This window comes from Alexandromys fortis, unplaced genomic scaffold (genome assembly GCF_014885135.2).
Source record: "Alexandromys fortis isolate MF-2015 unplaced genomic scaffold, M_Fortis_MF-2015_v1.1 scaffold_65, whole genome shotgun sequence".
Classification (NCBI taxonomy): domain Eukaryota; kingdom Metazoa; phylum Chordata; class Mammalia; order Rodentia; family Cricetidae; genus Alexandromys; species Alexandromys fortis.
Genome location: NW_026067986.1, coordinates 3,380,392 through 3,404,091, shown reverse-complemented (window position 1 = coordinate 3,404,091; position 23,700 = coordinate 3,380,392). Strand labels below are relative to the sequence as shown.

Genomic DNA, 23,700 nt, shown 5'->3' with positions numbered 1-23,700 from the left:
CCCTATGTACAGACCTGGATGGGATTCCCACTAGATTTAAACATCATTTGTATTACGACAAAACTGGAGTAAAACTCTGACAATTAATTATGATGAATTACATGTTTTTTTGTTTTTCGAGACAGGGTTTCTCTGTAGCCATTGATCCTGTCCTGGAACTAGTTCTTGTAGACCAGGCTGGCCTCGAACTCACAGAGCCTCCCGAGTGCTGGGACTAAAGGCGTGCACCACCACCACCGCCCAGCTGATGAATTACATTTTTAAAGTTTTCATTTTTACTTGAAAATGAAAGCAGGGATAACAATGTGTATGTGACAAACATGAAATTACCTTTGAGCACTGTTATCTTTAGTGAAGAGGTTTTATGGAGCTATATAGGTAAGATGTTCTAGGGAACCCTTCAGTGGCATTCTCCTTTGAAGTGAATCTGCATTTTCACAAAATGGGACCTTTATTTGGTGTGGTCTCCCCCTCTGGGTACCTTTCCTGTTGTTTCCTAGGCAACAGATTTTGCTTTATTGGAGCTATCTCTTTCATAATTATGCCGGTACCTAAAATCTCTTGTCCCTTTTCTTTGTAGACCTGGACAAAAGCGGTGAGCAGTAGCTATTCCACAGTGTGAACGCTAGCCCGTTACTTTTACATCAGCCTCACGCTCTCTCTCTGCAGGGCAGAACACAGATCAGTTGTCACAGGGGACAGCTCGTGCACCTTAGTCTTTGTTCCTCCTGGAATGTGGGAGCTTGGTCATGTCTCCCATTTCTGCTTCTCTTGGCATTCCAGTCTCTCAGTCCCTACCAGACGTCATGGTAAACACTGCGCAGACAGCACTCTGGGGCCACCTCAAAGTTCCACGTTTCTCTCGCCAACTATTCCAAAGGCCACAATTGCTCCGCACAACTTTCCACCAGTTCCTTAGCAGTGTGACAAAAATGCCTGGCAACAGAGACTCGGGGCGGGAAGAGGTGGGTATGGGGCACCTGGGTCCAGTCAGAAAGCAGAGACACGAGTGCTGCTGCCCAGCCAGCTTCCCCTTGCTGCTCATCCAGGACCTCAGTCTGTGGAGCCAAGTTCCTCGGGTGACTGTGAGGAACACCTCACTTCAGGTAACCATGGTAATCATGCACACACTCGCCCAGAGGCTGTCTCTTCAGTGACTCTAGGTCCTGTCAGGCTCACAACCAAACTGACCATCACAAATACCAAATGACAATTACTTCTGCTAGTTACACATTTGGATCCAAAATGTGGTTAAGACACTAGTTTCCTTAAGAAAAACTATTGTCATATCAACATAAAAAACGGTTGATGATATACTAAAGATAGAAATAAACTCATTGTACCTTCTGTTTATTACAAAATACATTACCATATGAATAAATGACCAACAAACAGATGGAAAATTTGCAGATTACATGTTTTAAAACTAAATATGTAAAACGTAACCACTTACTAGTGGGATGCCTTACATGAAATGTTTAACTATACAATCTATTACTATGTATTTCAGTTGAAACAGTCAAGCTTAGCATTATATTACTTTACTATGTTAATCAGGATGTATAAAAAATAAAATTGGAAATATATACTTGCTTATTTCATTATTAGGAAATTTATGTCTGCTATCTCATATCTGCAGAACCTAGACAAATAATCATGAGACTCGTAGGTAGAAAACAAAACCATGTCATACAGAAACAAAAAGCGTGAGACTTGGCAATGTAAAGCCAGTGATGCTGAGTGGCAGAATGTACAAAGTCAAATCTGTGCGCCCATGGAAGCAGTACAACAGATGCTGCAGGTGCACTAAAGAGCGCCCACTGCGGGTGGGAACCTGCAAACAGGTTCAACAGGGAGGATGGACGCTGGCCAGCACACCTCTAGGAACGCACGCACAGTAATGAAGGCACACAAGTGGAGAGCCAGCACAAACATGAGTATTACTATTATTTTATTTGGTTTTAATTTTACGACATGGTCTCACTGTGTAACTCTTGCTGACCTGAAACTGTATGTAGACCAGGTTGACCCTGAATTCCGAGGTCCATCTGTCACTGCCTCCTGAGTGCTGGAACTGAAGGAACGAATGTACCACCATGCCTGCATTGTGAGTACGAGTCATATATACCCTTCGGGCAAAAACTTTCCCTTTGTCTCTGGGGTGTGTGTGTGTGTGTGTGTGTGTGTGTGTGTGTGTGTGAGTTTGAAAAAACATGAGCCCTTGAGTGTGGTTGCATGCACTTCTGTGTGGAGGTCAAACTCAGGTGCCAGGTACCTTGCTTTCTGAGACAGTGTCTCTACCATGACTTGGCAATGGCTGGGTAGGCTGTGCTGACTGACCAATGAGCCCCAGGAATTGCTCTTTCCAGCACTGACATTATGGTGTGAGTCACCACGCAGAGCTGTCTTATATGACTTGTGGGAACTGAACTCAGGTCCTCCTGACTTCATGGCAAGCGCTTTCCTAACTGAGGATCTCTCCAGCCTTCCTTTGCCTCTTTTACATCTAGTGAGACCTCAGAATACATTTTAGTCAAAGGGATAGGACTAGAAGTTAAAATCTATTTAATAGTAGCAATGGAACACTGAGATATGATACAGCTGAATTTGCAGTCTTCTGAATGTTGTTTCCAGGCCTTTGATTCTGAATTTTGATATTACCCAAGTACAACTTTTGGGAAATATACAAAGACTTTTTTGAGTGTGACTCCATTCCAAACTGAAGAAATCACCTCATCAAGATAAAGTTTTAAAATCTGAATACCCCTTTCTTTCTTGACTGCATCTTAGATTTTGGCAAAACAAGTCATGTAAATGCACACACATATGTTTACAGTACCCACTCCATCTGAATAATGAATCTCAGGTGCAACTTCTTCAGACTGATTTTTCACAATGAGTACTAAACAAGTCAATTTGTTTACTTTAAAAAACTGTTGATGATATACTAAAGATAGAAATAAATAAATGGTTTCACTTGGAATGTGATTTCTGCTCTCTTTCTATTTTTAGAGGCAGCATATTTGGCTTACCAAGCTAAGCCAAGAAGGACAAATGATATTATCCATAACTCAATTGTCAATAAATTCCAAAGTTTTTATTAATTTCTCAAAATAAAGCTAACCTCAAGACTGTATACATGCATGAATCATATGTGTATATGATGTATATAAGATCACACATAATATACATGTTTACATGTATGTATGCTAATCATTTATATAACTGCAGAAGAAGCACACTGGGTATGGATTATTATCAGAATTCTTTGTCCAATAATATAATACATCATTAATTTTTATTAACAGTCCAGGATTTGTTTAGCATCATGTTTAACATTTTAAAAATCAAACAGTAACCTTTTTTGTTCTGGGGAACAGTGATATTAAAAAAAGATTTCTAACATCACTGGTTAATATATTATTTTCTAAATTACAGAACGACATCTTTTGAAATTGCATTATGGGACTTACTAGTCTATTTAATTTTAAAAACTGAGAACAATTAGTGCACAAGGCGTTTGTATGCCAGTATATGGACACGGGATCCTACCATTCTCGGGGAACCATTTGACTGACAGACATACTCATTATGGTTCAAAAGAAAAACATCTATCTGACTCATGGGAAAAAGTCTGGGATCTCATCATTTTGTTTCTGCTGCTGCGGCCAAGCACGGGCTGCTCTGGGTGGCATGGGTGAGGAAGGGCGAGTTAGCATGGTCACACTAATATTAGACTTTTCTCCTTCTGCTCTCAAATTCCCAAGTCAGGGAAGAACTGCGAGTACACACAAAACGAGGCATTTCTCGTCCTACTACAGAGATTTTCCTGATTAGAAACATATGACTTCTTCTTTACCTTTTAAACAATGAATCCTTCTATTATTTTCCAAGTTTATACTGGAAGTTGGCCCTGGAACTAGAATCTAGTTTTCTCTTGGTGTAAGAAATAATTTTATATTTTATGAAAATAATTGTCTTTCTAGAATTAATCGTATGTAGTCATGTGTATTGCTAACAATAAAACACAGGAGGAAAGCGTTCTAAGAGTACGAAATCACTGGATAGTAGATGATAATGTCAGAAGGGGGCCCTTCTATAAAAATTCTAGGTGGATTAACATTATATAAAAACTTTGGTATCAAATGGATGATGATATATGACGTTACACTTTTATCTAAAACAAAAAATTTAATATAGTTAAATTAATTAGATGAAAAGCAAGAATTTGATCATGTTGGTGCTATTTCTAGTATCTGGGAGATGTTATCATAAAATATAAACTACTATGTAAATTCAGAAAACCATGTCAGGAGAAACACTAATGAGTAGCAGTAACAAATGAGAAACTTTCGAGAAAGCATAGCAAGTGGTAACCCAGCAAAGTCAATGGACAAACTGGACTGCTAAAGCTACTGCAGCCTGTACGTTACACAGTATTCAAATTCTATTAGATTAGACATGACTCCGATCCAAAATGTTTAAGTATCAAAGATAGAAAACAAACTGTCGAAAAATCTGAGATTAAAAGAAGTAACACAAACAGAGAAAATGAAAGACACCTCACTAGTCTTGGGATAGCTATTATTTATGGAATGGATAAAACATGTAGAAAGTGTTACTGCAATTTAACTAACATAAAAAGCCAAATGCCACATCTACCTAATTAAAAATTGTAAAACAGCAGTAAAAGCAAATTTCATCAAATTCAGACAGCTTATAATGGAATAAATAAGTATGGTGAGATATTAACTAACCCTAAGTTTCACAACGGGCAGCTTCTAGCCGGTTCCTTGAAGCTGGATCTTGGTCACACAAGGATCAATGGACAAGAAATCAGTTGAGCTGGACTAGAGCTGCCCAAATTGTCTTAATAATGAATGCTCCACACTGTCTGTTAAGTAAAGAGAAAATACAGATCAGGAAGACCGAAGTGAAAACAGATTAAGAGTAGATGAGTGCAGAACATAACCAACAGCTACTACAGACTCGCTCGCAGAAGGTGGACTTAGGAAGTTAGTTTGCTAGGGAGGGAGAAGCTGGCAGTGCAGACACTGAGAACCCAGCTCTTGCTCACGTCTTGCTTTCCAAGAACTTACAATCTGCACTGGACACTCCCTCATCTAGTGTCACGGTGTAAATGTTCATTATATGCAACAGGACCAGGTCAGCAGATTACAAGGGAGCTAGAATATTAACTTCTATCTGGTGGATTAAAACCCACATTTAAGAAAGTGTAGAGGCATCTTGCAGAAGGCTGCCTAGGAGGCTGTTAACACAGACAGCACCCTTTGAGTTGGACTGGTAGACAGGCATACAGTGTTTACCTGTGAGCGCTGGAGCCCCCACATATGCACGCTGCACCGGGGCTGTTGCTGTGCTGGAAGCACTGACTGGGGCCCGAGAGCAGCACTGTTGGGCAATGGGGCCTTGAACACTTTAGGTGCAGCACCAAGCTCAACAGCATGAAATGGAAGGACCCCAACTTCAGCCGACTAACCCTGTCACCTGGCAGGATCCAGTATTAGACGACTTCTAGACAAAAGCTTTTTCAGTATGTTTTTTTCTCTAATATTATTTTATTGCTTTTAAATTTCTTGTCCCTTTCATCATATCTTCTATTATTATTTTTAAAATATTGTATATTGAAGCCTTTTATTTGACCTAAATGTTCTTTTTACTTCAACTTTTATGTTTTTGAAACAGGGTCTCTCTTTTTGCTTCTACTTTTAAAATAAAGCACTTCCGAAAGACCTTAAATACACTGTGAGGCAAAGTTCACCATTTTGCTTAACACGCAGTTTGGTCTTCCTATGGGCAAGCTGCCTTCTGATTTTCTTTCAATGGAACAGTTTTCATGGTGCATATTCACTGTACATGACGGTATGGTGTCCACACAAGTGTACAATACACACTGAACACATTTTGCCCTCCCCTCTCACCACCTGTCAGTCCCTATTCTGGACAGTTTCACAACTACTTCACGTCAGAGAGGTGAGTTTATGTATCATTCAGCCTGTGACACGGCTACTTTTCAATGCTCTTATTCATATCTGTAGTGAGACAGTAAAAATACTTAAAAAATGGGGGCTGGAGAGATGGCTCAGTGGTTAAGAGCATTGCCTGCTCTTCCAAAGGTCCTGAGTTCAATTCTCAGCAACCACATGGTGGCTCACAACCATCTGTAAGGAGGTCTGGTGCCCTCTTCTGGCCTTCAGGCATACAGACAGAATATTGTATACATAATAAATAAATAAATAAAAAACTTAAAAAATGAACTTGTGTGAGCAAGTTTAAAAATGTGGACTTGGAGAATGCAGAGGAGAAAAAAATCTGTAATTTTTAAACAGAAACATTATTCCTCAATAGGACAAGAAAGGAGAGTTGAAGACAAGACTGCATTCATCAAATGAAACGTGAGAACACAAACTATGAGAGAGGAGAAACCTGAACAGAGAGTGCCGCAGAAGATCCCTACTTCAGACAGACAACCGCACAACAAAAAACTGATTCTGCAGATTCATCCACCAAGGAACACAGCCACTACTACAGCCGTAAGCCAAGGGTGATGAGTTCCAACCCAATCTGGCAGCTGGAGCTGGCATTATTTTGTGGCATTGGTTTTCGCAGGAATGAAAAGATTTAAGATTCAGGGGAGAGGTTACAGGGTTTTGTTCCCTAGTTTCTGAGTGCCACTAAGGCCAGGCACCCTGTGCAAGGTCGGAGTTCTTGCAAAGAGACTGTTAGGCTGCTATGTGGAACTGTGAAGGTAAAGTTCAAGTTGCGATGTAGATTCTAGGGTGTTGGAGATACAAGGACCATAGGATGTCTACCAAAGAAAGCCAGAGACAGTAAATAGAGCCAGCCCAAGAGCATGGTTCCATGTGCGTGCTGCAGTCAGCTGAGTGGGAGTGGCAGGGAGGGCCTACTGATGGAACTTGGAGTCCATACAATTTCAGGAGCTTAAGGATTTGGTGTTTTACCTCCTTAGCTTTTTGGTTTTGCTTTGATCTGATCTTTCCTTTGCTATATCCCCATTCTTCTCTTTTGGGATGGGAATATTTATTTACTCTATATCATTGAATACTGGAAGTATGTAACCTACTATTTGATTGAAGTTAAAAAAAGAGATTGTCTGAGTCTCAGAAGAGAATCTGTACTTCAACTGGCTATCAGTTTTGGAACTGTTAAAGACTACGGGGATTTCTGAAGTCGGAGTGAATACATTTTGCATTTTGAGACGGGCACTAGTCTATGCGGATGAGTGGAAGACTTGGTTTGAAAGTGATATATGCTTGGCAGTTGTCTCGACAGCTGTGACAAAACACCAGGAGCAAAGCGATTTATTTCTGCCTATAACTCTCAGGTCCCACTCCAGCAGGGCGGGGACTTGGGAGGCAGGAGCTGGTGCAGAAGCCCTTGAGGGATACTTTGCTGTCTGGCTCCTCAAGGCTTGCTTAGCTTGCTTTCTTTCACAACCAAAGACCACTTTCTAATATAGCCCAAGGCACCACCTACCATAGGCTGTACCCTCCACATCAACCATTAATTAAGCAAATGCTCCACAGGCGTGCCTACAGGCCACTGTCTTTCAACCCCTAATTAAGAAACTTTCCCACAGGCTTGCCTAGATATAGGCCACTCTAAGGAGACATTTTCTCCATTGTGACTTCTTCAGCTTGTGTCAGGATGATGAAAACACCCAAGCAGGGCAGCTGTGAAGGTGACAAGAGATAGACCTGTTATGGTTATATCGTCACTTTCACAGGGTCTGGGAGACAGCTTCTGCTGGGATTTGTCTGAGGCCATCTAGATTAGAATAATAGCAGGCAGTTTGGGTGGCCCATCCCAGGGGTTGTAGTCCTGGACTGAATAAAACACAAGGAAGTCGAGCACTAGCAGGCTTCCCTCCCCATCCTGACTGTGTGTGCTTCAAGCTCTGTTACATCACCATTGAGTCTGCAGTGATGAACTCTAAACAGTGAACCAAAATAAAGCCCTTGACAAGCTTTGTCAGGTACTTTGTTGCAGTAACGAGACAGGTAACCAACACAAGTGCACACTGACATTTCCACCTCATCTCAAGATCCCCTTTGCAAGGTTTTTATTACATATAGTTTACAGTGGCCCAAAAGTCACTAATGGAAAAATTAAGAAATAAACAATTTGTTTGTTTTAAATTGCTTATTCGTCTGATCCCAACATGTTCTGGGTGTGAATTATCCCTTTGCCCATCATATTCATCCCACTACTGAGCTATATGTTAGTTGTGTTATCAGATTAGTGTTTGTGTATACATAGCACTTGCTACTGTCTGGGGTTTGAGGCATTTCCTGGGATCTGGGAGCAGCCGTGCTCTGACTTGACAATACTAAATGAGATACCCATTTGCAATAAATGGAAACCTCGCCTTCCATCTACATGCTTTTCCAAGGCAGGTAAAGTTAAAAAGTTAGTGGAGTATGTGATATAATATAAAATCCCACTGCTTACTCTCATCTTCAAAGTCGAGGAAGACATTTTTAAAAATGTTTAGAACAATACTCTGTAAGGGATTATGGTTTCATAAACTCAATCTTATGCTATGAAAGGTAAGGGTCTCATTCATGTGGTCTGGGTTTTGAGGGTTAGCAAACAAAAAAGAGAATGTCCAGTTAGAAGGAACGATAGACTCGGAATGCAGAGAAAATGCTCAGACCAAGAATGGAAGCATATAATTCCATATGAAAAACAGATGTGCTATATGATAGGTAGATATCCTCCGAAAGGTACTTAAAAATTAGACTGTCTCGTCAGCTCATATATAATCCTCCACAGTGGTTAACAAGAATTTCTTTTATTTAACTTTTTGCATCTGCATATATTATGTATATATGTTGAACATATTCCCATTTATAGCCCCATTTCTTCTTTAATTCTCAACCCTCCACCCTAATGTTAGTCCCATCTGTTTAAATAGGTCTACTTTCATTTTATATCATACAAACATACATGCTTTTATGTATCTGCATAAAATCTAGGAACTACAAATGAGAGAAGACAAAGTATCTGTCTTTCTAAAATTGCCCAATTCACTTAATATGACTGCTTCCAGTTGTATCTAATTAATAACTAATTTTAATTTTTACTGCTCTTCCACCTCGGACAGTTATTCTGGATAGTAAGAATTTATAGTACATCCAGTATTAGAATAGCTCATAGGTGTTTGATCCAATAATCCACATTAAACTAAAAACAGCTTAGCAAAACCCAGAAATACACTCATTACATACTTCATATTAGGCTTGAAGAAGAAGAATTGTCCTGACAGTGTGTTAATCCAAAGGTCATACATTTATATTCTACAGGCCAAGTCCCACAGGAGTTGCGGGTAGAATGGTGGTCACCAACTTGGAAGAGTTGGTGTGATCTTTCTCATGGCTCATCTGTGAGATCTGGTCCCAGGAGCTGCTCCACCCCACTCCTGCCTGCTGCTGTGCTCCCTGCCATGATGACCAAGGACTCTCAACTGTAAGCAAGCCCCCAGTTAAGTGCTTTCTCCTAAAGATTCCTTGGTCACAGCGACAGCAGAAGGACGGATAGAGAAGTGCTGGTCAGTGGGGGCTTAGTTATAGTTAGACAGGAGTAAGATTTAGTAGACAAAGATAACAATAAAAATGTGTGTACGACTGCAGGCTCAAGACTAGCTTGAGCTACATAATTAGATACTGTCTCAAAAACATTCTTGGATGTATTAAAAGTACTTTTAAAATAATAAAATCCTGTTACTAGCAATGTGTGTGGAACTTGGAACTCATCATGTTGAGAAAGATAGCCTAGACACAAAGGAAAGTAGTGCATGGTCTTCCTTCTGAGATCTAAAAATGTGTGCACCCACACATGCTCATGCATTATAAACAAATAAATGTAAAAATGTAAAACAAGAATAAAAGGGAGCTTGCTTTCATTCTCTCCATTCTTCTATCCTGTGTGGGTTGTGACCCTTTGGAAGTGGCATGTCAGATATCCCGCACATCTGATATCCCACATATCAGATATTCCGAATATAAGATATCCCGTATATCAGTTATCCTGCATATTGAATATTCTGCATATCAGATATTTATATTGCGATTTAGAACAGTAGCAAAGTTACCATTATAAAATAGCCATGGAATAATTTTATGGTTGGGTCACCACAGTACGGCTGTATCAAAGTGTCATAGCATAGGAAGGTTGGGAACCACTGTCTAAGGGGACAATGAGAAGGCAGACACTTGCATCTCAGGCACCTGCATTTCCCAGCTTCCAAAACTGAGAAATCAACACGTGTTGCTTAAGCCGCCCAGCTTATGGTACAGCTGTCAGAGAAGACTGAACTAAGGAAGCTCTGAGTTGAGGAAATAAGTACTGATCATAAAAACTGTTATTTCCCTTGATCAAAGTCAATGTCAGAGATTAGTTTACTAGAAATTCCGGGAAATGAAAAAGTTATTAAAAACAGTGCTTTGAGACAAAAACCCCAGAGGTACCTAGATATATACTTAGTCATATAAGATCAATTCTTGTGTACATTCTTTGTATGACTTACTATATAAAGATGGATCAAAAAAATCTAAATATTTCAAAAGCATGAGATTCCTATGAAGTACTAAATTTTTAAAATGTATTTTTGGGCTGAAGAGATGACTGAAGAGAAAGGCTAGGTTCACAACCAAAATAAAATTTATTTTTAAACATCACATGAACAATGAAAATTGTATGTATTAATCTCTTGTGATTTTTCATGCACTGTGTAATGTTTAAGTTAGTTTGAGCACATTTATCTTCTCTAAGGGTTAACATTTCTTTGTGGTAAAAACTTTCAAAATATTGACTTTTAGCTTCTTGAGTGTACAGTCCGTGACTGTCATGTGGCCTCTCTCCTGCCATCACCAGTACCATTAACAACTCCTTACCCTGCTTAGCCCAAAGCTGGTGACCACCACTCTGCCTTCTTAGCTCCCCAGAGTGGTTTGGGCCTAAGTTACTTCACATAGCTATTTTTAGGTTTTACACATGTCACAAGTAACAGGATTTCATTCTTTCTAATACTATCAAGGGTATCTTTGAGATACTGTAGTTATATAGCTTGGGTGAATGCTGAGCACACAATCCTCCTGCCTTAGCTTGAGTCCTGGGACTACAAGCCAATTGCTACCACACACCAAATTTGACTTGTTAACTGTAGCGATTACTGTTGTACACAGAAAGCTCCATTTGCTGGAGTGTCTGTTGTGGACTCTGCCCTTATTCACCACAGTGAACCACTGTTCACATGTGTTTGCTATTCTTTCTCATCAGTGGCCTCTATCATTGCTTCTATCGTCTGAATAACTTCCCCTGTGCGCTGTGATGGATCAAAGTATTAGCTTAGAATACAGAAGACGAAGAAGCCCAGGCCTTGGCTAAGGGGTCAAATACTTGTCCAGCAGGCTCAAGGCCCTAGTTTTGGTCCCCAGCACCGTGAACAAGAACAAAAGAGGATTCGATGTAACTAAAGAAACTCTTATGAGTGTGTTGCGGGAGGTCCTTCCGCTCCTCCAACCAATAGCTGCTGTGATACCAGCCCATTGGGGCGTGGTCTCTCTCCCTTTAAAAAAGCGGCTACTTCCTCTGCTCTCTCTCTCTTCACTTCCTGCTCCGCCTGAGACTAGACTCCCTTCCTGGTTGTACAGATCACCGTCCCAGACAACAGCCATCTGTTGAAATATGAGCTGCGGGGCTGCGTCCCCAGCACCCCGGCTGCTTGGCTAGCTTATGCCCTGAAATAACAACACACAAACTGTATTCATTTAAACACTGCTTGGCCCATGAACTCTAGCCCTTACAGGCTAATTCTCGCACCTGGACTAGCCCATTTCTAATGATGTGTGTAAGCACCCCAAGGTGCGCTTACCGGGAAGGTTCTAACCTATGTCCATGTTGGGTCGAAAGTGGAGCATGGCGTCTGTTCCAGAGAGCAGAGCTGTTGGGTCTGTCCAGGAGCAGAGCAGAGTCTGACCTCACTTCCTCTTCCACCCAGAATTCTATTCTGTTTACTCCTCCCATCTATGTTCTAAGCTATGAGGCCAAGCAGTTGGTTTATTATAATTAACCAATGACCTTCCTCCATCATGAGTGTCTGTCACAAGTAAAACAACTCGATTGTATGCACAAATTCATTTCCTTAGACAGGGACAGCTATGTAGCCCACGCCGCCTACGACTTGTGATTCTCCTAGCTTGACTTCTCAAGCGCTGGGATTAGAGACAGCAGCGGAGGTGTTTAACTATTTTTCATGCATCCACGTCATGTGCTCTTTCAGCAGTCCACTGAGGCTGTCAGATTATTCTTAGAGTATTTTTAAAAACATAAAGGAAATACCTAAGATTATGCTATAGTTTGAATATGAGCTATCTTCCCTCTTAGGCTTTCTGTTGAAGGTCTCCTGTTTGTGGCACTATTTTGGGAGGCTCTGCAAACTTTGGAAGGTGACGCCTGGTTGAAAAGAGGTTAGGTTACTAGGGATTCTTAGGGTACATTTTGTCACAGGGCCCCCTTTCTCGTTTACTGTTTCCATTCACCATGAGGTGAACGGTCTATGCAGGAACAACAGAGCCAGGCTGAATATGCTGAAACCAAGAGCCAAAATATGTCCTTCCTCCATCTACGTGGAGGATATTTCCCCATATTGACAAAAAGTATGACCCAGAAGAGACTAGTACCAGAGAAGGTCACGTCCATCACATGCAGGCATGCTACCAACTGACTGCTATTCACAGAGCCTGCCTGGAGTATTAGAAGAGACTGTTGACCTAAGTTTTGGACAATGTTGCAAGTGTTAAGGTTATGGAAATTCTTAGAGATGGACTAAACACACTTTTGTGTTTTAGATGGACTTAAAACAGTTTGTGTTATCAAACAGATGTGGTCTTTGGAGTCCAGGGGCAAAACCATACAGTTTGAATATAAAATGTCCCACACAGGCACATTCTGGAAAGTTTGGTTCTTAGTAGCGGCACTATTTTAGCAGGCTCTGGAAACCTTGGTAGGTAAGGTCAGGCTAGAAGGACTAGATCACCGCGGGTGTGTCTCGGTGCTCTCTATCTTGTATTCTCCACTTCTGGTACACTGTGATATCTGCCTCAGTATTGGTTTAGAATCAGTGGAGCCAAGATTATGGATAGAAACCTCTGAAACCATGAAACTTATATCAAGCCAAAAATAAAGTTTTCTTTTTGTTGTTAAAAATCAAATTGTTCTTTGCAATCATTGGTCACATGAAAAGTCCGAGACTATACCATACAGAGACTATAAGGGAAGCAGAGTAAGCTGCCATGCACTCTGTCTGCAGACTCTTGAGAACTGTGTATGTCTTTCAACCAAAATAAAACTCAATGTACAAGGCTAGAGAGTTGCATCAGTGGTTAAGAGCACTTGTTGCTCTTGCAGAGGACCTGGATTTAATCAATCCCCAGCACCCACATGGTGGTTCACAACCATCCGATCAGGGATCCAATGCCCTCTTCTGACCTTTGAGGCACCAGGCACACAACTGGTGCACATACATACATGCATGCAAAACACCCATACATGGAAAAATAATATAAAAAACCTCAATGTAGAATCTTGGTAGTTATCTTCCTTGAACTCAGAGATTAAATGTAAGTAATTGGAGTATTGATATCATCCAAATCAATATGGCATTACTTCTTGCTACAAAGATATTTGAAGACGGTATATAGGTCTTATTTTTTTTAAGTTCATCACCATTAATATTTCAAAATATAACAAGGGATCTAAAGTTCAGGTGGAGCCATCTTAGATTTAATTTCAACATGTTAGGAAGAGCAAAGACAACAAACTGAGAAACTACATATTATCTTAACGGCAGCAAGCAAATTCTGCATGTAATTAAACGTTTACTTCCCCAGTTATTTTAGAGCGTCTGAGGAAGCTGGTATATACTGACAGGACCCAAGCTACAGTGCTTTGACTGAGGATATTTTGATCTGAGATGGTGCAAGGGTCATAGATCTAGTTTGGAACTTTGATTTTTCCTGGACTCAGTATGTGGCATGATATCCGTAATGCTGGGCACACCTGCCTGTAAGCCACGCAATCACAAGGACACACTCATACTCTGCAGTGTACTGAGTTGCTATATTATGAGATTTGATAGGCGAGGTGAATTAAATATAATTTTGATTTACATTTGATTGTTACTTTTCAAAATATTTATGTTTTATTTTAGGTGTATGAGTGTTCTGTATGTACGTGTATATGTGTACACCCAGTGCCCACCGTGGTCAGGAAAAGGTGTCAGATTCCCTGGGACGGAGCTGTAGATGGCTGTGAGCCACCGTGTCCGTGTGAGTGCTGGTAACCAAACCCTCGGGTCCTCTGCAAGAGCAGCAAGTGCTCTAACTGCTCACTACCACTCCAACCCTGATATTTTCATCTTACGGATACAGCTTTGCAAATTGAGGAGCAGCTATGCACCACTGCTTTTTACTATGTTATGTGTAAGCAACAAAAACATTTTTTTTATTTACTTCCAGTTGACAATTCGGACATACTGGTTTCTGAAGACTATGACCCTCTTTACTGTCTTAGGTGTTCGTAACAAGGAACTGTTATGCGCGTGGAATCCAGCATTTCTAGTGTTAACTACACAGTTACTACTGAATAGCTCTGAGTGAACATGTGCTGCACGACTGCAGGAGCACTGTCTGACCTGGGGAGCACGCCATTTTATACTCTTCTTGTCTTCAGAAGAAGCTACAGACGCAGTTTTCCTCCAGTCTGTGTCTCTAGCATAACACTTTATTGTCTTCCTCTGTGCTCAGGAGCAGCTGAATAGAAGTCAACTTTAGCCTTTAAACTGACTTATAAGAAATAATAAAGGCAGTAAAAGAGATAAAAGGAAGAACATAGTGGTACAGCAGTTTTTAGATGTGTGGCTATTCCAAGACAGAGGGAAGCATTTGTGGCAGTCAAATCCTATTCCAATTTACTTCCAAATTATACTCTTCCCAAAGAGCCACCAATGTGGGTACTGGAAATGGAAATGGGATCCTCCGTAAGAGCGGTATGTGCCCTCAACCACCTATCTTTCTCTAGTCCACATTTCCCCCCTTTTAAAAATGGTAAAAGTATATAAAGCTTTTTCCTCTAACTTAAAAAAAATAGCATATTCCTCTGTGACCCACAGTTACCCCCTGTGCAATGGTCCATCAGAACTTTCATTCCCAAGTATGACTCAGTACCTGTGATGGTTTTACATGTCAGCTTCACATATCTGAAGTCGCTGAGAAGGGATTCTCAGTCAGAGATGGCCTAGATCAGGCTGGCCTTCGGACATGTTTGTGGGAATTGTGACTCCTAACTTATTCAGCCTACTCTGGGCTGCATCATTCCCTGGGCAGGGGTACTAAGGAAACTGCATGCAAGGCTGTATTTATTCTCTGTGTTTCTAACTGGGGGTATGATCTGACAACCTGCTGGAGTTCCTGCACTGACTTTCCTGAAATGATGGCTATAAGCTGGAATTGTGAGCCCAATAAACCAATTTCTCTTTAAAGTTCCTCTTTACCAGGGTATTTTACCCTAGCAATAGAATTTACATTAGCACAGTACCCACTCATCAACTGTGCAGGTTTAACTGTCAATTTGGTTCAGTATGTTTTATAAAAGAGGTGTTTCTAATAATGTAACTTTTTTTTTTTTTTTTTTTTTTTTGGTTTTTCGAGACAGGGTTTCTCTGTGGCTTTGGAGCCTGTCCTGGAACTAGCTCTTGTAGACCAGGCAGGCCTTGAACTCACAGAGATCTGCCTCTGCTGGGATTAAAGGCGTGCGCCACCACCGCCCGGCATAATGTAACATTTGTATATTGAGATTTCTAGGTCTATAATACAAACAAGGTCCAAACAAAAGCGGACAATCTTCTGTAGAGTCTGCACAGTGAAGCCCGGCCCGGCTTTTTTTTTTTTTTTATATTTTTGCATTATGATTTTACATTTGAAAATTTATTTATTTTTTCAATGTTCAACAAGAGTAATTCTTGCTTAACTAAATTTATAGTTTCGGACATTACCCACTTAGAGACTGAAGACAACTTAGAAATGCGCACTCTTCAAGGGGAAAATCACACTTGAGGTGAATAATATTAGCATCACTAGCTATCTGTCCCCTGTCTGAATTAGTTAAGCCATAATTTCGATCATTCTGACTCCCCCTTCTTTCTTCCTCCTGGACAGATGTCTCCAATCCATCGTGCACACACACACCAGCAATGGAGATGGTAACACATGGGTAAGTCTGTTCTATATTTTCTGACACACTGAGTATGAGGCCTCTAGAGGTGGGTCACACGGGGACTTCTTTCACATCACAGTCTAATGCACAGTCATGGCCGCTGTGGTTACTGGGTAGGGACAGGGCTGGGGCATGAAGGACAGACAGGCTCTTTGATATGGCAGTTAACACATTTGATGGATCAAAGTCATACAGATGAGCAAACCACCAAAACAGTCTGAAATTCTTTTTTTTTTTTTTGGTTTTTCGAGACAGGGTTTCTCTATGGTTTTGGAGCCTGTCCTGGAACTAGCTCTTGTAGACCAGGCTGGTCTCGAACTCACAGAGATCCGCCTATCCCTGCCTCCCGAGTGCTGGCTGAAATTCTTTACTATGACGAAGTCCATTTCCCTGACATGATGATCCTGAGCCCCACTAAGAAACCCAGTGACAAAGGAAGAGAACCTCTTGCTTCATAGCTGACAACCAAAATATAGAGACTGTACATACGAACCTAACTGGATCAGCTATACCTGAGTTCTGTACTAGTCTCTGCCTGACTCTGATTCAGAGAACACAAGTATGTTCTTAAACGTAAAGTGGGACGGCTAGCTGGTCCATCTCCCCACACGACTATGTATAGTCACACGTGACCACACGTGCCGATCCAGACAGACTATGTATATCCACACGTGACCCCACATGCTGTATCCAGACAGACTGTATATTCACACATGACCCCACGTGCTGTATCCAGAAAGTCTATGTATATCCACACATGACCCCACGTGCCATATCCAGAAAGACTGTATATTCACACGTGACCCCACGTGCCGTATCCAGAAAGTCTATGTATATTCACACTTGACCCCACGTGCCTTATCCAGAAAGTCTATGTATATTCACACATGACTGCATGTGCCATATCCAGAACATGAAAATTACATATAAGAACTAAACTAAAGGTTACCAAGGACTTTAGAGAGAGGACGAAAGGAAGGAGGACTGATTGTGTAATGAAAAGAGAGTTTCTATTGGTGGTAATGGACAAGGTTGGAAGTGCTGTGAACATAATTAAAGACACTTAAAATAGTTAAAAGGATACACTTAAGTTTATGTATCTCTGTATCACAACAAATAAAACAATTTGACCATGAATGATTTATAACATTTCAAAATTAGTTAATAGGAATTATAGTTAATTTAGAATTTATTTCCTCCATATAAAATGATTCACTAATTCTGTACTTTTTAGATCAGAGTTGGCATAAAAAATGCCCAGAGCATAATGGCAGAAAACTGAAAAAAAACTCAAAATGAACTCCTTACTTTAATTGGCTCAGGCTGCATCACAGGTGCAGGCATAATGGCGCTGGAAGCATAGACCTGGTGGTATGCTGCTTGGACTCCATGGTCAGAGTATGGCTGTTACAGAGGCAGTGAGGGAATGCGAGGAGAGGAGAGACAAAAACAAGTATTACTTTCACCTATTAAAGTATTCATTACTTTCTATGTGACACACCTTTTGGCATATACAAAAGCCCATTCACTATGTTTAATGAACTTACAGTCTGATGAAGAAACAGACACTACTCTAAATCATCCTGTGTCCTGTGAGTCATGTGTACGATGCATGCGGAATAATGAACACTCAAAAAGTACTAAAAAATTATGCTTATGAAAATTGGGGAGGATGGTCATGAAATATTTCCCAGTGGCACTGATGTCTGATCTAAAGACCTGGGGACACAGTGAGGGACAACCTAAGTAAGACACCTCTTTTGGGAGACCTACTTAGGTTGTTTGATAGGCGGGATAGAACATGATATACTAATGGGGGGAAATCAGGCAGGAGAGCAATAAACAGAGGGCAAATAATGTAAAAGTATACTTAAACAGTAATCAGCGCAGGTGAGGGTGTGGGGAGAGAGGGACCTTGTACTGTTGGTGGTAGTGCAAACTATCACTGTGTAAACCAGTATAAAGGTTTCCCAAAAAATAAAACCAGAACTACTATAAGACTTAGCTCCGCCAACCCCGGACATGTAGCCAAGAGAGTCTATATCATACACAGAAATAATTGCATACCCATTTTATTGTTGGTCTACTCAGAGTAGAAAAGGAATGAATCAGCCTGGTTATCAACCGACAGATGAATGGATAATGAAGTAAGTTTATTTAAATCAACAGATTAAAAATATTATCTAAAATATACTAATTATTCAATCACTGAATTTGTGAACATTTTAACACCGTGTCTTTAGAACCCGACGTCTAGTTTCCACTCACAGTGCATCTCTATTTGCTCTTCTTCCCTTCCAGGGGCTCAACTGCTAGAGGCAGACAGTGACTATTATCTCGGGTCCTGACGCTGACATTAGAGATCTGGACTGGACAACATCAGACTGAGTATGAAGGGTGAAAGAATGGAGAACCAAACATGAAATGATGGGTAGCAAAAGTCAGCTTCCAAAGGGAAATAAAAGCTGGAAAAGGAATTCCATGAGTGGGCAGTGCTGTGTAAACAGGTGTTGGACAGATCACGGAATCCGAATGGTGTCTGTGAAAGGGTAGTAAGACTATAAAGGAAGGAAAGAGTTTAGTGATTGGGACGTCATTAAGGAGCCGTCTTAAAGGCAGCTTATGCAGCAAGATAATGAAGCAGACTTCACAGTGCGGGGTAAAATGGAGCTGAATATTATAAATATTGAATACAGCCTATCTTTTCAAGAATCTTAGTTTTGAAAGCTAGAAGAGAATTAGGGGATCTGGGGACGAATGTAAAAAGATAATAGTTACTCTCAAAGGTGCTACAGATAGTCAAAGAATTTTGCATCAAACGGCTTTAATCTTTAAAACTGCAATATGGTTTCTTGCTGCCTTCACCTCCACGAATAAACTCATTATGAGAACAAGATTGTGAAAGTTAAATAATTCCCTTAACAATCACAGTAAAGCGGTGAAGCTCTGAACCAATGGAGAGACTGACTCCAGTACAAGAAGGAAGAATGGACCACAGGATGCCCTGTGAAGGCTTCCAGAGCACAACAGTTACAAACAACTTTGGGCAAGAACAAGTTATCAAATAAATATAAAAACTGCAAGGCTGGATTAGGACCTATTTAAATTTGTATGCTGGGAGCTGGAGGCTAAGCTAGTTTCTGTGAATTGGTTTCAACTTCCATGGAAGAGAAAGCACAGATTTACTTTAAGACTGAGATGGGGGAAATCTACAGTAAGTAATAAAGTCATGGTAGAAATCTGATGGTGATTGAAATAAGTGATTAAATATGTTAACATACATGTTTTTATTTTTTTAGGACACCTGATTATAAAATTCACAACAAAAGCCCTGAAGGTTTTAATTGTGTGAAAAACTCAAACTACAAACCATTACAGTCTATATACTAAATTATGTGTCAGTAAGAGTCTACATTCTGTTGAACAGACAGGCACTGTGAAGTGTGGGAAGCGCTAGTGACAGTCACAGCAGCAGCTTTAGGAAACCTTCACAGGTTAGATGAGGAGCGAACAGACGCCATGGGGTCTGACAGCAGAACTGAGTGTGCTCAGAGCCCTAAGGAGGCTCTGGTGAAATATCTACTGTGAAAGGATTCTTACTTTACTCCCACCTCTAGGCAAACCAGAAGGCAAAAAAGCCAAAAACCAAACAAACCAAAAAACCCAACAAAAAACAAAATTTTGAAAATTCATTATCAATTACCTATGTAGTAAATCGTTTATTATAGAAAGAATTCTAAATCTTTCATTGTCTTAAAGATTATATGCTTTTAGCTGACAAATTATTAGCAACAACACAGACGGACTGACAGGCAAACAAGAAGACACTGGGAAAGCGATTCAGGAGCATGATTGAAAACTCTGAGACGAAGCGACACTTAGAACAAAAGTGGCAGACACATGTAAATCAGGGAGAACACAAAATCAGCCGTTTTCATGACGCTCCTCAACGAATAAAAAGAACTAAACGTCAATACAGGCGGCTCTACACCGCTCACCTTCCCACACAGCTAAGCGCATTTTCCTAGAGCCTACTAGGCCCTGGGTTCATTGCTAGCACTGAGCAAACGACCAACAAAGGAAAAGATGAGTGTGTACCTCTGGGACGGAAGCTTCCATCAGAGACAGTGGAGGAGGGACACAGCCACCATCTTGTGCGATTTCTACCGGCTGATAAATAACCTCGGACGGCTGCAGATATAAGAATGGAGCAGAAGAGGCAGGGGACTAAAACACAAAACGGTCCTCGTTATTCAAATACGAACAGTGTGCTAAGCCAAAAAGACTTACCCTAAAATGAAAAAAAATTTGTTGCATATATTTCGAAAATTATTTTTCAAGGATAGTATAGAATTATCTTAGAAACAGACTAGGAAATCAGAGTTCTCATACATTTCAGGTATATAGGTGTTATTAAGTAACTTTATTAATGGCAAGTACTGAATGTTTCTTGTGCACAAACAGGTAACTGTAGATATACTACTGTCACTAAAAGTTATAATCATACGGCCTATCATATTTAGGTGTAAGTGCCTACTGTCAATTTCTGGACTTAGCTATAAGAAAATGCCACTAGATAATTTTTTTTGGTAGTATAGAATCTCTAAGAAAAAAATGGAAAAAAGAGTACAGGTTGAGCACCTTTGAGGTGTCATAATTTAGAGAGGATTTTGGGTTAGGAGTGTTCATCCAATAATAGCTATGTAAATATTCCCAAATTCCAAAATATTAAAACAGTTTTCGTCTCAGTAGTTTCAGATAATGAATACTCAACCCGTTTTTATTTATTTTAACTGAGATAAACTAAAGCAAAATCTGAAATGAAGCTAGAAAAATGCCAACATTTCCAACAATAACGAAAGTAACGATTATTTTTTGTTCATATATCACACCTTTATAAACGCTTCCCACTAATATAATCTCATTTCATCGTCCCAAACATCATGGAAGAAAACTTACAAGGTTCTACCATCACTACATCCATCTTACAAATGAGGAAGCTCTGAGGTAACTGCAGGAAATGTCACTTCTTGCATGTTACAAAGAAGGACAGAGAGCCCCGCAGTTACAGGAAATACGGTTAGAAATAGAGGAGGAAGGGAAGAAGCCTACTTATCATGACTTTAGTGCTCAGAGGTTTTTTTTAACTGAAGTACAGTGGAAAAAAAAGACTTTAAATCAGACACTGTAGGTTGACATTTACCTGGGGAACCCCCCACTGCCACTGCCCTGGTAAACACTGTGCCGGGGCCTACAAGGAGAAACAACAAACACACAAGTAGGTTACACACAAGGCTAACTAGACATTTCCATGTAAAAGAATGAAGCTGAATTTTCAAGACATATACAAAAGTTAACTCAAAATGGATTAGAGCTCTAAATACGGAGGCTAAAATAATAGTTTTAATGAAAAATTAGAATATGAAGGTAGAAATTTTCATGACTTTGAATTAGGCAATGTTGTAAAAGTTATGCTTTAAAAATATACAGAACACCTGGATGGTGGTGGCGCACGCCTTTAATCCTAGCACTCAGGAGGCAGAGTCAGGTGGATCTCTGAGTTCGAGGCCAGCCTGGTCTACAGAGCAAGTTCCAGGATAGCCAGAGCTACACACAGAGAAACCCTGTCTAGAAAACACCCAAAATGAAAAAACTGTCCCCCCAAAGCCACATAACAAAGAAACAATACTAACAAGAGCTGGATAAACAGGACTTCATTAAAACTCCTAAAATTTTGAGTGCTATAAAGAGCACCATCAACGAAGTAAAATTTAACCCAGAAGAGGTGAGAAAATATCTATAAATCATAATTTTATAAGGAAATTTTATCTAGAAAGGTTATACAAAAAGCTTTATTTATTTTTTTATGTGCAATACTGCTGATTCAACACAAGGCCTAACAAATACTTTGCAAGCATAAAAGAGCCATACTCTAAGTCCCCCCAAAATATACAAACCTTTCTTAAGGCTATAGGAATAAAAAATCCCTTTTTGTGCTTTTCAGTTTACCATAAAGGAGGCACGGGAAGAGATACTCCATGGGATGGGATTTTCTTCTTACTTAGATGCAATGAATCAGTTTTGCATTTGAAGGAGTGCATATTTAGAGAAAAGGAGGTGGTTATTTCTCTAGATTGATCTTACCACAGACTTGCTATACTCAACCTACAATTATCTGTATTTCATTATGACACTTCCACACAGGCATACAATGTATGTTAGTCATGATCACCCCTATGCTCTTACTATCTCATCTAATTCTTTTTCCCTCTTCTTTTCCACACTTTGCAGTTTCTAAGCTATGAGAGAGAAGATATGCTTTTCTCTGACTTGTTTCTGTGGGTCTGAATTACTTCATAACACGATATTCTGTTCCATCTTAGATCCTGCAAATAACATAATTTCATTCTTCTTTATAGCAGAGTAAAATGCTATCATGTATATATATGGTACTTTTCTTTATCTGCTGATTGACACAGGTGTGAACAACTGAGTCGTAAGTTAGTTCTGATCTTAGAAGATGTTCCATACTGATTTCCATGGTGGTTATACTGACTTACAGCCCCATCAGCAGTGAATACGGCTTCCTTTCCTCTATATTGCTTCCAGGATTATTTGCTGTTTTCTTGATGGTAGAAAGAAGAAAAAGACCAAGTTTTCTCCTTTAAAAACATGGTTTTGGCTGTCATTGAAACCTCAACCTCTTCTCACCACCACCCAGAGGGCAGCTGGTTCTCAGCTGTTCCTGGTTTATTTCTGGCAGCTGCTAGTAAGGCCTGGAGTAGTCTGCCATCTTAGTCTCCATAAAGAACGTCTACAATGCTGATGAAAACACAAGGAAACTAACTTAAAAATAGACAAATGATGTGAGCAAAATTTCCTCCAAAAAAGCATATGTGTATGTCAATAGTGAAAAGACGCCTGCTATCACTAATCCTTAGAGAACTATGTCTCAAAACCACCAGTGTGATACCATTTGGTGCCCACTTTGGCTACAACCAAACACTGCAGAGGTGGAGCAACTGCAGCCTTTCAGCCTGCTGGTAGGAGTCTGAAGATAATGTGTGCAGTGCTTTAGACTGCGAACCTTCCTTAAAATGTCAACACACAAAATTATCATGTGACCTATCGAATGCACCCCAGGGGAAATGAAAACATATATCTACATAAAAACCTAACTACCTGGGAATGGTGGGTCAGCCTTTAATAACAGCAGTTGGGTCTCGGGAGGGCAGAAGCAGATGGAGCTCTGTGAGTTCAAGGCCAGCCTGGTCTACATTTTGAAATCTACAACAGTCAGAGAAACAACAACAGACTTGACACCAATTTTCATTAAAGCGTTCTTTAGAGTAGTAAAAAGGCAGAGACAATCTAAACGCCCGT

At 40.2% G+C, this 23,700-nt stretch overlaps 1 protein-coding gene across 1 annotated transcript in view; it reads right to left on the bottom strand.

Moving 5' to 3' along the window:
• Boll (boule homolog, RNA binding protein) overlaps positions 1–23,700 on the bottom strand; it is a 63,756-nt gene that overhangs the window by 12,042 nt on the left and 28,014 nt on the right. The window contains exons 8-10 of the mRNA XM_050159253.1: positions 21,521–21,568; positions 20,416–20,544; positions 17,626–17,721 (exon numbers count right to left, since the gene is read on the bottom strand). Of these exons, the coding sequence (XP_050015210.1) occupies positions 17,626–17,721; positions 20,416–20,544; positions 21,521–21,568 (273 nt within the window). The remainder of the gene's footprint in view (positions 1–17,625; positions 17,722–20,415; positions 20,545–21,520; positions 21,569–23,700) is intronic.